This window comes from Podarcis muralis, chromosome 10 (genome assembly GCF_964188315.1).
Source record: "Podarcis muralis chromosome 10, rPodMur119.hap1.1, whole genome shotgun sequence".
NCBI lineage: Eukaryota > Metazoa > Chordata > Lepidosauria > Squamata > Lacertidae > Podarcis > Podarcis muralis.
In genome coordinates, this window is record NC_135664.1 from 24,969,320 (window position 1) to 24,983,516 (window position 14,197).

A 14,197-nucleotide genomic window follows, 5' to 3' on the forward strand; every position below is an offset into this window, starting at 1 on the left:
TGATTGGATAGGGATTGTCACGGCTTCTGAATCCTGTGCATTCAAGTAGTCCATTTGACCAAGTTGCACCTCATCCAGGAAGGAGGAATACTGATGAAACTGACCTACGGAAGGCACAAGCCAGGGTGGTGGAAATCATGAGTAGAGCCAGGGTGATGAGAGTTCAAAAAAAATTGAGAGCAACATATTGGCAACCGCTATTCTAGAGGACCATGTGGCATTTCATGAATTTTGGAGTATCACATTGAATTCTCTCCTGGGTAAGGACAGTCTTTCCAGCATTCAATGTTTAGCTAAGGGAATTACTGCAATATACTTTGCACAGAACTACCTTGTTAACTTATAAGGTAGGTGGCAACTGAGAAGAGGGCCTTTTCTGGGTAGCAACTGAATATGAATCTCTACCCAGAACAGTTTGGTTTTCTCTCCCTTTTCCTTTCCAGCAACAAGCAATAATTATTTTTGGCTGAACTTCTGGAGGCGAAAGATTAATAACATGTAGTTTTCATTTTGTCTGCTGTTTTACTCCTGACATTTACCTGATTTGGGGATTTATGAGCTAATAAAAAGTCTAGATATCATCTACATATAAGAAGCTGTGGATCACCGAAGACAGCAGTGCCAGCACCGTTATTAATATTTACAGAGCAGTCCTACTGATAGCTCACTCAATTTTACAATTAGTGTCAAAAGTGCTACTTCGCTTTAAACAGTTGTAACCCTTTTATTGCCGGTGTATAATTTCCATGCAACACTCACACAATTTCATTTCAGACAGACGCTTTGAGGAAAAGCAGCTTTCAGATATAAATAGCTTTTATTATCCAAGTTTCAGCATATGATGCGTAACATTTCTTGAAAGATTTCATGTGCTACTTCACTGTAAAGTCTGTGAGCCAAGCTAGAAGGGTCCGTGGCAAGTACACAAAGGTCACTGCCACAGCCAGGATGTTTCATTTTAAAACACGGGTCTATAAAACAGCTTGTTCAGAGGCATGCTTAACCCTACAGATATTCTTATTAGAATTCCCCCCATCTTATTAGATTGCTAAAAACAATGAACCTTGAAACAAAGCAACCCTCAGCACCATTTAACCAAGTGTTAAGAATTATGCCAGATTCACGAGCTATCTTACTCACCAATAAAGTGCTACAAAAGCCGCCTCTCTCCCCCTCATCAGATTACATTCTAATCTACAATACAGATCCATCTAGGGAGCTAATATACAACATTGTTCTATAGATTGGCAAGAAGATATCTAAGAGATACATAGAGTTTTTAAAAGTCTCATTTCACTTTGAACACCACAATTAATCACACTAAACAGGAATTCAATTTAACCGAACGAAGTTGAAGGTCTTCAGAAGAGCTTGCTCTAGAACACTTCGCCCACATCGGCCCTTTTATCACGGCACTTGTTTCGAGCCTTCGTCCGGGCTTTGAATGCTGCAGAGTTGTACAAATGCTATAAAAACAGCAGAGAAATGCAATCAGTGTTAACATTCCTTCTGACAAGGTTTTGGGGCTATGCATTCATTTTGCACAGACACGCCCCAGTGTATTTGACAACAGTCAATGCGCAAAAATGAGAAAGATTTGTTAAATCTTGTACGCTGCCAGCTGACCTTTACATAGTTCTGCATCACTGAGTTCTAAATAATTCAAGTGGTGGTCTTAGCATTAAAAATTAAAATTACAACCACAATACTTTGTTGATGCAATTGTTGCCCAAGATATCGCACGGCTGGAAGAAAATTCTGCAATCCTTATGATTGCTAAGCAACCATGCCAACACAGTTGGGCTTCTCAGATTTATTATCTGTTTCCGTTCTGATTTTCCACCATACAAATGTATCACTAAGAACCTGGTAAGAGAGCTGATCCTAACACTGATATCCTGGTCACTGTGAAAGCAGATATGCATAGTAACTGTTGCCAGCAGCTGCCACCACTCCCCAACAGCACATTGTGAAGGCTGTGCACACAAGTTGTGTATCGAGATAAATGGAATTCTAAGGGAAGGTTTACATACTCAGTAAACGTCTCTGCAAAATGTTCCTCAAGGACACCCCTGCAGAGAAATGGAGTTGCCAAAAGATCGCAGTTCAGAGATGATCTGCTTGCAAAGGGACACTTATGTGGAGTCAAAGCTGACCACATAAATGAAGTCCCCATGTGAATGTCTATAAATTATATCACAACAACTGAAGCAATCCCCCCCCCCCACCTTGTGAGACCCTTCTCGAGGGAGGGTTAAGCTTTCTCATTCCAGCTTCAACATGGCATTTAGGCTTTTTAAAAGCTTCCATTGGCGCTAAGGCTTTTTAAAACCCTAAATGCTACACCAGGGTAGGAACAAAGTGGGAGGAAGACCTGTTGAGCAGAGGTCCCACAACGCAAGACAGCATTTATTTTTGCGGGTCCCTCCGCCATGTGCTACTTTTATGATTCTGGGGACGGACTGCTGTTTATTTTTACACTAACCACTTTTTTAAAAGAACTATTTAAACTTATGAACTTCATAAATTTGGTAACCTGCAATATAGTGCTTTCCTTAGCCATAAGGTTAACTAGAAATGAACGCTTTAATACACAACTGGAAGGTGTATGTTTCAGGTGCGTGGGTGGCTGAAATGCACTAGCAGAGAGCCCTCAATAATATGGTCTATGTATACTTAGGATCCTCTCTTCTCCGGCCTGTTGAATTTATCTCAGTCATCACCCCGGTTCTCTGTTATGCCACCTGTACATCCAAATACAGAAAGCCATTCACAGTTGCTATCTACAACTGTGAAACCACCAGCTTCTCTTACAGACTAGAGGGCAGCAACACCTTCTGAAAGAGTAGGCTGTTGGCCCAAACAATCAAGATGGAACAGATCAAGTTCTTTAAAGTTACAGTGGTACCTCGCAAGACGAATGCCTCGCAAGACAAAAAACTCGCTAGACGAAAGGGTTTTTTGTTTTTTGAGCTGCTTCGCAAGACGATTTTCCCTATGGGCTTGCTTCACAAGACGGAAACGTCTTGCAAGTTTCCTTTTTCTTAACACCGTTAATACAGTTGCGACTTGACTTCGAGGAGCAACTCATAGAACGTGGTGTGGTAGCCTTTTTTTGAGGTTTTTAAAGACTTTGGTGATTTTTGAAGCTTCTCCAAAACTTTCCTGACACCGTGTTTCACAAGACGAAAAAAATCGCAAGATGACAAAACTCGCAGAACGAATTAATTTCGTCTCGCGAGGCACCACTGTATTTCTATCAACATAAAGTCAAAAAGCAAAGGCTTTTTAGTAGTACAGCTCTGCATATTTGGGGAATTTATCTGGCGGTGGTGGACACCTACTCCAACTCTATTTATCTGTACTGCTTTCCCCTCTTCTTTTCACCAAATTACACTGTCTGCCATGACGGAGAAACCCCAAGCCCAGGATTAGGCAGTGCTGAGCCACACGCTCAGGTTGTGCTACAGAAAGCTCTCTGAAGGTAGAAAAAGACCAAGCAAGACTCAGTTTCAGTAAGATCAGTGTTTCCCAAACTTGGGTCTCCAGTTGGACTACAGTTCCCACCATCCCTCACCACTGGGGACCTGCTAGCTAGGGATGATGGGAGTTGTAGTCCAAAAACAGCTGGAGATTCAAGTCTGGGAAACCCCAAGTTAGATGCTTTTGTCAGGAGACTAATTACCGTGCGCCCCAGGGGCAAGTGACAAAATCACAAAGCAGAAACTGCACCAAATTTAAAAACCAAACCAAGTTAATCAGTTTAATAGAATGTGAGTAACATACCCTTTCAAAACGGGGTATCTTCATGGATTTAAGTGTTGCCTCATCAAGCATCAGTGGCGGCCCGAGTTCAAAGACATTCCGGAGAAGCTCATTGGACTGGATAAAACATTAAGTCATTAGAGTTGAGCAAATGTTGCACCTTCAAGTGTTCAACCATTGCTTGTGACATATCAAGAGCTGTTAAATGTGATTGTAATACCATTTTTGTTTTCTTTCCATGGCTAAAAATCTAGGAGGGTACTACTCAAGTAGAGATGAGGTAGCACCATAAAGCAATTTCCTGTTCTCTTACCCCCGTTTGTGTTTTCAAAGTAGTTTAAAAAGCACTAAGTACCACTGCCATTCTACTGAAAGTTTTTAAGTTTACCTGCAAATGGTATTGCATCCCCGATCCTAAGATTTCCTTGAAAGTATCGTATGTTTGTTTTTTAACCCAGCAGTCAATGTACATGCGCTCAGGTCCAAATTTGACTGTCTCTGTAGGGAAGTCATGCTCCTGTCAAAATAAACAAGCAGTCATCTCAGGAAAGTGTGGTTTTAGAAATGCAACTTACAGCTGAATGCACCCTAGCTGCCGCTGCAAACTAAGACAGTACATTGCTTGACTCTATTTGTAAAAATCATGCGAAGTTCATGTCTTATTCTCAAGTGGAGGTAGCTGAGCCAGACTCCAATGTATGCCTCCCAAATACTGCTGCAGGCCTTGGATTCTCCATAATTTGCTCTCATTATAAACATCAGATTAAAATATAAGAACTAAAAACAAATCCTGTGAAACACAATTTTTGGACCTAGTTGCTATCTCAATGTACTGTCATCCCCCCCCCCCCCCTTAATGAAAGCAATTCAGGAATTATTCATGACTCAAGATTCACCTTTGACTACAGGTTAGTCCTCTGACAGCAGTTTGCTCTTTAGACAAAGCCAGTATCTCTACTGAAAGACCTGAAGTTTCAAAAGCACCCCTCCCCAAAATGCTATTCCCTAAGCAAAAGTGGCCTCCATGGATGCCGTCATTAGTATTAAAAATAAAACAAATGAGATCAGGTACAATATATTCAATAGGTGTATCGTAGCACTGAGCAACGTCCCTTATACTAAAAAGAACAAGCTTTTCAAAGCACTTGCTTTTCAAAGATGAAGTCTTAACCAGTAACATTTTATACATTTTTACATTTGCTCATTCGTCTTTACCTCTACAGCTCGCAAGACATCTCTGAAGACAGACCGCTGTTTCCTTTTGTCCACTTTGGCACGGTGCTTGTTCCCATCTGTAGCTAGAGCCTTCAGTTTCTGTGTTAGAAGCTCCATATCTTCATAAAAGAAATCCTAGTCAGATGGGGAGGGGGGAATAACATGTTATTTGTGGGAGTTGAACTTCTTGAATATTTTGCAAACTGTATTTCACATTTCACTGAGAATGGCTCAACTGTCAAACAAATCTTCATTAAATGGAGAGATCAAGTTATAACAATACTAAAAGCTAGGTGTTCTGAGAGGTTGTAGGATAAAATAGCCCTCCCTTTAAGGGCAAAATGTCTTCTGAAGTCTACATTTGCTTCTTCTATCCATCACCCTAAAATTTAGAAGGGGCAGATTATTCTTTGTCCTAACTGGAAACTGTAAATTAACCTGATGATTATTGTGCATGCTTGGTTTCGTTGTTTTAAATTGTTTTGTTGCTGCGACCTGCCTTGGGACCTTTTGGTGAAGTGTGAGAAATCAATATATTATTATTATTAAGGTTATAAAGTGTCTTTTAGTAGGGGTTTGTTTGGGAATGTAGCCAGCATTTCACTGCTCTGATGTGAGTAGCTTCAAGTGAGTAGATGCTGAAATGGTTCTGCATTTCATAACTCTGGTTTAATAGGTCTCCTCTCTCCATTCATGACTACTAAAACTGAGTCAGCTATTGATTCCACCTTTTACCTCCCACATTGTTTATATGTGTGTTTCAGTAGCAACACTGAATATCTTATGTTTCCTTCTCATCTGACTACACCTGTCTGCCCAAGTTGTTCATCACATGATCCTATGTAATGTCTTTATTGGCTGTTCCTATGAGGGGAAAAATTTACTAGTGACAACCTCTGAAACAATGAGTAGGCTGAAGGACTGTTAGTTTTTTGGCAGTGTGTAGGAGCCAATGTTAATGAGGTCAAACAGATGCCATTAACCAAAGTCAAATGCTGTGATCAGAGCTTAAAGTTTTGAACGCTCATTTAGATATTGTGCAATGGACTGGCTGTCTTGACGAATCTACAGTTATTCTTTTTTCTACCATCCTGGGTCACCTAGAGGTTTTTATAGGTATCTTACCAGGACAGGTACATAGTTAACTTGAGACTTTTTTCTTCAGTACTGTTAAAGAAAACAGTAAAGATATTAATAAAGCCACTTTAAAATATGATAAAGCAAATTACGGAAGTCTGAAACAATAATGAACTAGGATGATCTTATTGTATCAGCTGCCTATATGCTACCAGGTTCAATTCAAGATTTTGGTATTTAAAGAAACTTGCAGTCATTGCAGGTTGTCCTGCCTTATGCTGTTGCTCTGTTTTTATTAACTGGATTTTTAAAAAATCTCAATTTTTTATGTATTGGTGGAAACCACCCTAGAATGATAATCATGTAAGTTTATGATTATGGGAGTGATGTGTCCCCTCCCCAAACACTGTAGGGTCACACGATCTATCGCACTCAAGGGACATGGTAAGACATAACAGAGCATGACTTCAACTCCTCAGAAATATGATCCTGATTTTTGCAGGTGTTTGATTAGTTGCTACTAAAATATTACATTTGAGCCAGATTCTAATAAGACCTATGTATGATCAAATGTTATTCATATGCAGAAAGCCATTATTTCTCCATCAGATACATGAAACGCCCAAGATATAACATAAAAGCTATTTACAAAAATATGCTCCCCCCATCTTTTTCCCTGCAGAATCATTCTCTGAACTTACCCCATCTGTTTCTCTTGCTAGTTCAAACAGAAGAGCCAAGGTTTCCCCAGCAGCAATCCTCATGTTGACATCGTCACAGGATAACAGGATGGGAAATTTATGCAAATGCCTAGGAAATTTGGGAGCATGTTATTGATCTGCGTTACTGCACACAAAGCCATATTTGATTTAAACTGCACTTCTGGGTATGGTTTCTAAGGGAACAGAATACGCACATTTCAAGTTTCTTCTTCACTTCATTCATTGGGCAGATGGTTAACAGAAGCGTCCATGCCAAGAGAGCGCTGATGTGAAGAACTGTATTCTGGGGACTGGAAATGCTAGTTGAATTCCTCTCCTTCTGATAGGATTTCGTGAAGATATTTTCCAGGCATTCCATGGTTGTATACAATTCCTGGTTTAAAAAACAGACCGAGACAGTTTAATTCACTGTTTGATCTGGACCGGTTAATTCATTGCTAAATAATAACATTCATAAAAACGTTTGCTTACTGTGATATCATCAGTGGCAATAAAGCAACAGACTCCTAAGCAGGTGGCACACTAGAAAAAAAGAAACAGAAGTTAATGCTTTTAACTTTACTGCTACATTTTGTCCTCACAGAACAACAGACCAAAAATGAGTGAGTCTGTTCCAATTAAAAGTGGTTTAAATCATGTAACATGCTTCTGTCCTTGTCTTCAGACAAGACAACAAAGCATCCTTTAACAGATCAGTCAACCACATACTTTGCAAGTAGTTTCATACAAAAACAAGGAATGTTTACGGTTTTGTCACTGTCTTGGCTAGATCTCAATGTTTAAGGAAGCACGTTACAGGAAAACACCACTCCCAGCTCCCTAGTGGTCTCTCCCTACTTCCTTCCTGGCTAGCTCTAATATTAATACTTCCAAGGGACATTACCCACCAAACCTGCAAGAAACATTCTGAGTTACAATTGCTGTTTTTATCGCCGTGCACCAGGGGTCACCAATGTGGTGCTTGCAAGCAAATCTACACCCACAGAGGCCTCCTACTCCCTGGCAATATCAAGCTTGAAAGAAACATTTTAGAATAGGTTGTAGTGTATGCTTGGTTGCAGGGTGTGTGTGTGGTGTCCACAACTGCCTCTCCATCCTGTTGAAGTTTCCATGGACCCAAAAGGGTTGCCATGCGCTGTTGCCAGCAACCCTACCACGGAGAGTAAGCGTGACACACAGGCATTGCCTGACGGTTCAAGACTAAGTTATAAGCCTTGATGCCAAGTCTGCAAAAGAATAAGACACCAATTGACCAGGGAAACATTTTAAGGCCCTCAGATTCCAACACACACGTCACTGCAATATGGGATACAAGGCATCCACTTGCACTTCTTCATCCCAAGTACCAACTTTTTACTTACAGCTTGCCTTGCTTGTACACTTGCTGACGCATCACAGAGAATCTTCTTCAGAATCGGCGCAAGGGTCTTATATATTTCCTCACTTTCAATTCCTGACCCCAGCTGCACACAAAGCAGACAAGCCAATCCTGCTGCTGCACGCTGCTCATCGCTCTTGCCTAAACACAGAAAGCCAGTCATGACTTGGTAGAACTAAATGTGACAGCAATTAAACCCGACAACAGAATAATGCCATTTTATAGGAAGAGAGATGCACATTACCTTTCTTTATACAGCGTTCGATGCTATCTGTTAGCGTCATTCTCCTTTCCAGGATGAACTCGTACAGTATTTTTGAAGACAGGGCATTTTTAAGACCTTCAAGAGCTGACTGCCTTGTCTTCGCACTATTGGGGAGTTCATGGTAAAATGTCAGTTGAAAGCTCTGTGCTGCAAATTTCAATCTGGTTGTGTTATGCATGCTTTAGATTCCACCTCTACCTCCTTCCCAAAAGGCAGAACAACATTTAAGGCTAAGATTTGCAAAGTCAAGATTTGAAAAACTGCTTAGCAGAGCCTTCCCCTACTGGCACTCAACCTCAGCTGTGGTAGACATCACATTCCCCCCAATTTCTCATTCTGCAATCCTTAATGTCTCAATGCCAAGGATACACTGCTCATAAAATGTTTTCTCTTCGCAGCTCTTTTCATTTTCTAGGCATAGGGACAGACTCTTAATCCAACATCTTTAGAAAGAGAGCATTTGAGGGAATGGTAACTGGAGGAAAGTAGATATGGCAGGGAATGAGACTCAAGTTTAAATTGAATAAATTCCCAATGCCTTTAGAAAATGACAGAGTGCTTTCTTGAAGTAGTGGTGAGCTGAGAAATCATGGCAGGCAAGAACATTGAAAAATGATGTGGGTGGAACAAGCTGAAAAAAGTCATTTCCCCTATTATCATCTATTCCCAAATTAAGACATGATGAAGGTGGACTTACACAGTAGCTATCCTAAATGTATCCTAATCCATAGGATTTGCTGCCAAGCTAAGATACAACTTCCTGAACAAATCTGTCCTTGGGTACACTAAATTATTATTTATTGAATTTCTATATCTGAGGATCACAGGCCTGGGTTACTATATTATAAAGCTCCTATGACCTCATGGGAAAGCTCTAGCCCACAATTTGCAAAATCTTTTAAGCCAGCCTCCTAAACCAGGTATCTTCCAGATGGTGCTAGACTCTTAATTTGCCCACCAACCCCAGACAGTGCTCAAGGATGATGGGACAGGAGCCCCAAACATCCGGAGAACAAACATCCAGATGGCCAATTTAAGCTTTTACTTCTCAGACCTCCCATACCTCTTGTCCATCGTAAGGTCAATTAATCCCTTCAGCTTGTACTCCAAGTCTTCTTGCGTTGCTTCCTCATCAACTTCAGGCCCTACGCATATGTGACAAGACAGTACGATTACAATTAATAAACCTAGCCTCACAGAATGAGTTGTCAGTCTTGTGGAAATTATACATATCTGATTTAATCAATGTAAGGTCTCCTCCACTTCTGCCTGGCCAACCAAGCCTTCAGCGGAAGATCTGCTCTGTGTATTTCTGGTCTGACCATGTAATAAATCAATTCATTCATTCATTCATACTTGATCTGCTCTGTGTTCCACTGCTGGGCAATAGTGGAGTTGGCAGATAGATGGGGCTGGACCTCCACTATGGCAGCCAGGTTTAGGAACTGGCCCCATTACTAAAGGTGTTTTGATGCCATGTAAAAACATTCATTCATTTGTGGAGGGGGAGAATAATTTGGACAAATAACCCCCCTAGAGTTTCTACTTGTACAGTGTACCCTCCAGATACGAATTCAATTCGTTCCAGGAGTCCATCCGTAACCCGAAAAGTCTGTAGGCAGAGGCGCCGCTTCTGCACACGCCGCAATTGAGTGCTTCTGCGCATGCGGCGAAACCCAAAAGTTACGTATCCAGAGCGGTGCGTAACTAGAGGGTCCACTGTATACTATTTCAGGAAGGGGGCTTTGTGAGTACCCAACTCAACTATTACCATGTAGTAAGCAAAACTTGCTTCACTCAATGACTAGTCTACTCCAGATAATAATGTGAACGTGTAACAAAAATACATGAAACATAAATTCTTTGACTTGTCTTAGTTTCATAAAGGAGCTACAAATTAGACCCCCCCCCCAAGTTATCTTGAGGGTTAGGTGCTTTTAAATAAAGTAGCATTTCGAAATAAAATATACCACATTCAATCCAAACCAAACTCTTTCCAAATGTAATAAGCATTTCATGTCTGCAGTAGTTTCCTAATAAGACACAAAGGTTAACGTACCATCCTCAGTGATGCTGGAAGGATCACTGAAGCCACTGCAGTGACTCATAGTTTCAATTGATGCATCTTCATCACTAAAAGACTGCATATTTCTGTGCTGGGCACCTAGGAAAAGCATTTGGAGCAGTCAACATTAACACAGGGTAATGGAATGTCTACCCTATCAAGACTAATATACTGTCAATTTTCTATTTCTAAACCCTAGAGGTAGGGGTCCACTGTGGACAGAATTATGTGTTGGGAAGGAAGACCAACTGACAGCTATATCTCAAAGACAAATTATTTCAACAAGCTACAGTTCTGTCTTGCTGTATATGCGTGGCAGCCTGTTTTCAAACTATTCTGCTATCATCTACTCTTAACTGCCTAAGTTCTTCTAACCTCCGAGTATCTGCACAATAAACGAAGTTTAACATTCCTCTGCTGTCAACCATTTGCAACATGCTACCAGGCAGAATTTCTCTGGCCAAAGAACAGCCTTGTTGGCATAGAAGTAAGCTTTTACTAAAACAAAATGGGAGGCATGCAGTCCAACACACAGCAAGTGTACAAATGTGGCAGGAGCAGTTTAAAAGACTACCCTATTATGCAAGCTGCATTTCTAAACTTCATCCAACTTCATTTGCAGGCCCAATCACAACTATTACTATGGGGCACCACTAAAAAACCACTAAATATAGATATGTTTATAAAGTTTTTAAGTCACAGTATCAAACTCAGGTAGAATAAACAGAAAGCACCAGACTTCTCAACTCTTGGGGTGGGATATCAAGCAATATCTAGCCAATGTCACTGGGTTAGAATTGCTGTATACTTACCACACTGGCCTCACATGTTAATTTTATCAACAGCAACAACACATAATTACATCACTGAGGTTGCATAAATGTCTAGTGACTAATCGTCTTCCAAGATGCTTAGTTCTCATCTTTTTATTTTGAGCAATGAGCAACACCTTGCTGCTTTTAGACTTATTAGATGATACCTGTCACAGCCTTGCAGGTATTTTCAGATTACTAGGAGAACCGGAGAGTTTATTTCTGTGTATAATTTAAATGGTACCTAAGACTGAAATATATCACTGCATATCAAAGAAAGCTAAACAGATTCAATTTGAGCAGCAAGTTGTATTATTAATCTGTGCCTTTACAATTTATATTGCATTTTGAATCTTTTCCCATCAAGCACACAATATGGGTCCGATTGCTCAATCTTTGTGAGCATTTGTTTAGGATAGAGGCCTGAAGGAACATAACCACATAGTTTTATTTATTGCTTCACCACAAAATCTAAAGCTGTCCATAGCAAATACCAAAATGATTGGAGACTTGTCCTCTCATTTAAAGCCTTTCAGTGTCAACAAATACATTTACAGAAGTTGTTCTCTGTCTCGATTTCATCTTGGCCAGATATACCTGAAGGAGCATCTCCACCCCCATCATTCAGCCTTCTGAGTCTTCTGGCGGTTCCCTCACTGCGAAAAGTGAGGTTACAGGGAACCAGGCAGAATTTCTTCTCGATAGTGGCACCCTCCCTTGTGGACCACGCTCTCATCAGATGACAAGGAAACAAGCATCTATCTGACTTTTAAATGGCATCTGAAGGTAGCCCTGTATCGGGAAGTTCTTAATGTTTGATATTTTATTATATGTGCTGGAAACCGCCCAGAGAGGCTGGGGAAACGGGCAGGGTATAAATAATAAATTAATTTTTTATTATTATTAGTAGCAGTAGTAGAAATAGTAGTAAATCTGTCTGTGCTTGGCTACCCAGACCATAAACACATGACCTTTCAAACACATGTATTTGGAGAGGATCCCTAACCTGGCAAAGAGGACCTGAAATACAGGACAGGCGGTAACCTTAACAGAGAACAAGAAGCTCGCTTCCCGCCACCCGTGGGGGGAAGCCGAGCAGAGAACTACAGCCCCCAGCACGCCCCGCGGCGGGGGCGCATGCGCGCCGGCTGCCTCACCTGACGTTCCGCGCGGGTTACCCCCTCCCCGCCGCTTGGACTTGGGCATGGCAGCGGCCTTGTAGCGGCGACGGCTTCGCGCGCGGCTCCTTCCCGGTGCTCCCTCGCTGGGGTTCTCGTCGGCCTGGCCTTTGTTTCTCCCCCTCGCCCGGGCGGCGCTGACAATCAGCCGATGGAAGAGCAGGAGCGCTTTTTATTATAGAAACGTCTCTGTGAGGCCGGCTTCCCGGACCGAGGCAGCGGATGCGATTGAGGAAAGCAGGCGATAGGCAAAGCTGTAGCAGCGGCAGAAATCCCCGTGGATGCCCGTGAACGGAATCGATACATGTTTCTCCTCTCAGACGCCAAGGAACTAAAGGCGGGGGACTGACGCTGACGTGGCTTTTATAGGGAACCCGGCGGAGGCGGAGGCATGTAGTGACGTAACAGGGGCGTGGCTTGGAAACGACCAATGGCAGCCGCAGGTTTCCGTGACGTACAAGAGGGTAGCCGCGCATTGACCTCTTGGGCGTGTGGTTTCCCGCCCCTAAGCGTCCCTTTCTCTCGAAGTTCCGCGGTCGTTTACAAGGGCGGTGCCTCTCGCAGCTGCCGCTTCATTTCTTCCCCTTCCAGACATAAGGGATTGTTCCAGGCCCCCGTGGCATGCTGGGAACTGTAGTCTGTACCCTTTCCGGGGCCATTGCGGTACACGGCGGTCTCACGTCGGCCGCCTTGCCTCCGTCGTTGTCCTCAGATAACCTCCTGGTAGTTCACTGTTCCAGACAGAAACTGAGGCGAAGGTTATTCGCTTGCACAGCCCTCGAGCGGAGGGTCGGGATGCATGAAATGATATCAGCTCCTCCTTAGCCCTGGAAACTTTGAAAGCCCAAATAGCACTTTAAATGTATTTTAACATAGGGACAGTGATTTATTATTTTTATTCTTTTATTATTAAGTTTATATACTGCCCCATGCACGCAGATCACAGGATAAAATCACAATATAAAACCACAAAATACATAATCAAAATAAAAACAAGAACAAGCCAATAACTCCCCGCAAATAATCAGAGAGGGAAAACAGAATTTAAAACACATGTACACAATATTTGTAATAAAAAAATAAGACTTGAAGAAATCACACCCTAAGTAGACTGGTAGTAAGTACATAGTTAGTAGCATACATACACTCCAACATTTCTCCATTTGAAATAAGGATATCTTCTTCAATAATAATAGTACTAATACTAATACAGTCACTATGGGCAGCTTCCAACACATATAAAAATATAATGAAACAATAAACCTTTTTTTAAATACCACCTTTCTTATACACTACTTACTTCAGATGTCTTCTAAAGGTTGTATAATTATTTATCTCCCATGAAAATAAGGATGTCCTAAGGAAGAACGGGACATTCCAGGATCAAATCAGAAACTGGGACAGCTTCTGTAAATCCGGGACTGTCCCTGGAAAAGAGGGACACTTGGAGGGTCTGCAGACGACACATACTTTAAACATATATTTGATTTTTCTGATCATTAGGATTTGGACATTGATACCCCTACACATGTTTATTCAGAAATAACTGTAATCCTATCCCCACTTACCTAGGAGTAAACCCCACTGAATTACTTATGGTGGACATTACGATTGCACAGTACATCCCACTGAGTTTAATAGAGTTTACTTTCTTTTCTGTTTACCAGATTGGAGTGCAAATTTAAATGAAAATGCCTACAACAAGAAGAGTACAGTAGGG

At 41.6% G+C, this 14,197-nt stretch overlaps 1 protein-coding gene across 1 annotated transcript; it reads right to left on the reverse strand.

Moving 5' to 3' along the window:
* Nucleotides 1-798: 798 nt before the first annotated feature.
* On the reverse strand, nt 799-12,644 carry IFRD1 (interferon related developmental regulator 1). The gene is made up of 12 exons (XM_028746443.2): nt 12,457-12,644; nt 10,482-10,586; nt 9,486-9,567; nt 8,402-8,526; nt 8,141-8,298; nt 7,251-7,301; nt 6,974-7,152; nt 6,759-6,867; nt 4,981-5,115; nt 4,154-4,282; nt 3,787-3,882; nt 799-1,466 (listed from the first exon to the last, which is right to left on the reverse strand). The coding sequence occupies exons 1-12, from the start codon at nt 12,503-12,505 to the stop codon at nt 1,377-1,379; spliced, it is 1,308 nt and encodes a 435-aa protein (XP_028602276.2). The 5' UTR covers nt 12,506-12,644; the 3' UTR covers nt 799-1,376.
* Nucleotides 12,645-14,197: the final 1,553 nt, after the last annotated feature.

Coding starts and splice junctions, on each gene's coding strand:
- IFRD1 (XM_028746443.2), bottom strand. CDS start 12,505: ATGCCCAAGTCCAAGCGGCGGGGAGGGGGTAACCCGCGCGGAACGTCA. Junction 6,868..6,973: donor GTGAAGAAGAAACTTGAAAT/GTGCGTATTCTG, acceptor CAAATTTCCTAG/GCATTTGCATAAATTTCCCA. Junction 5,116..6,758: donor TAGCAAGAGAAACAGATGGG/GTAAGTTCAGAG, acceptor CCATCTGACTAG/GATTTCTTTTATGAAGATAT.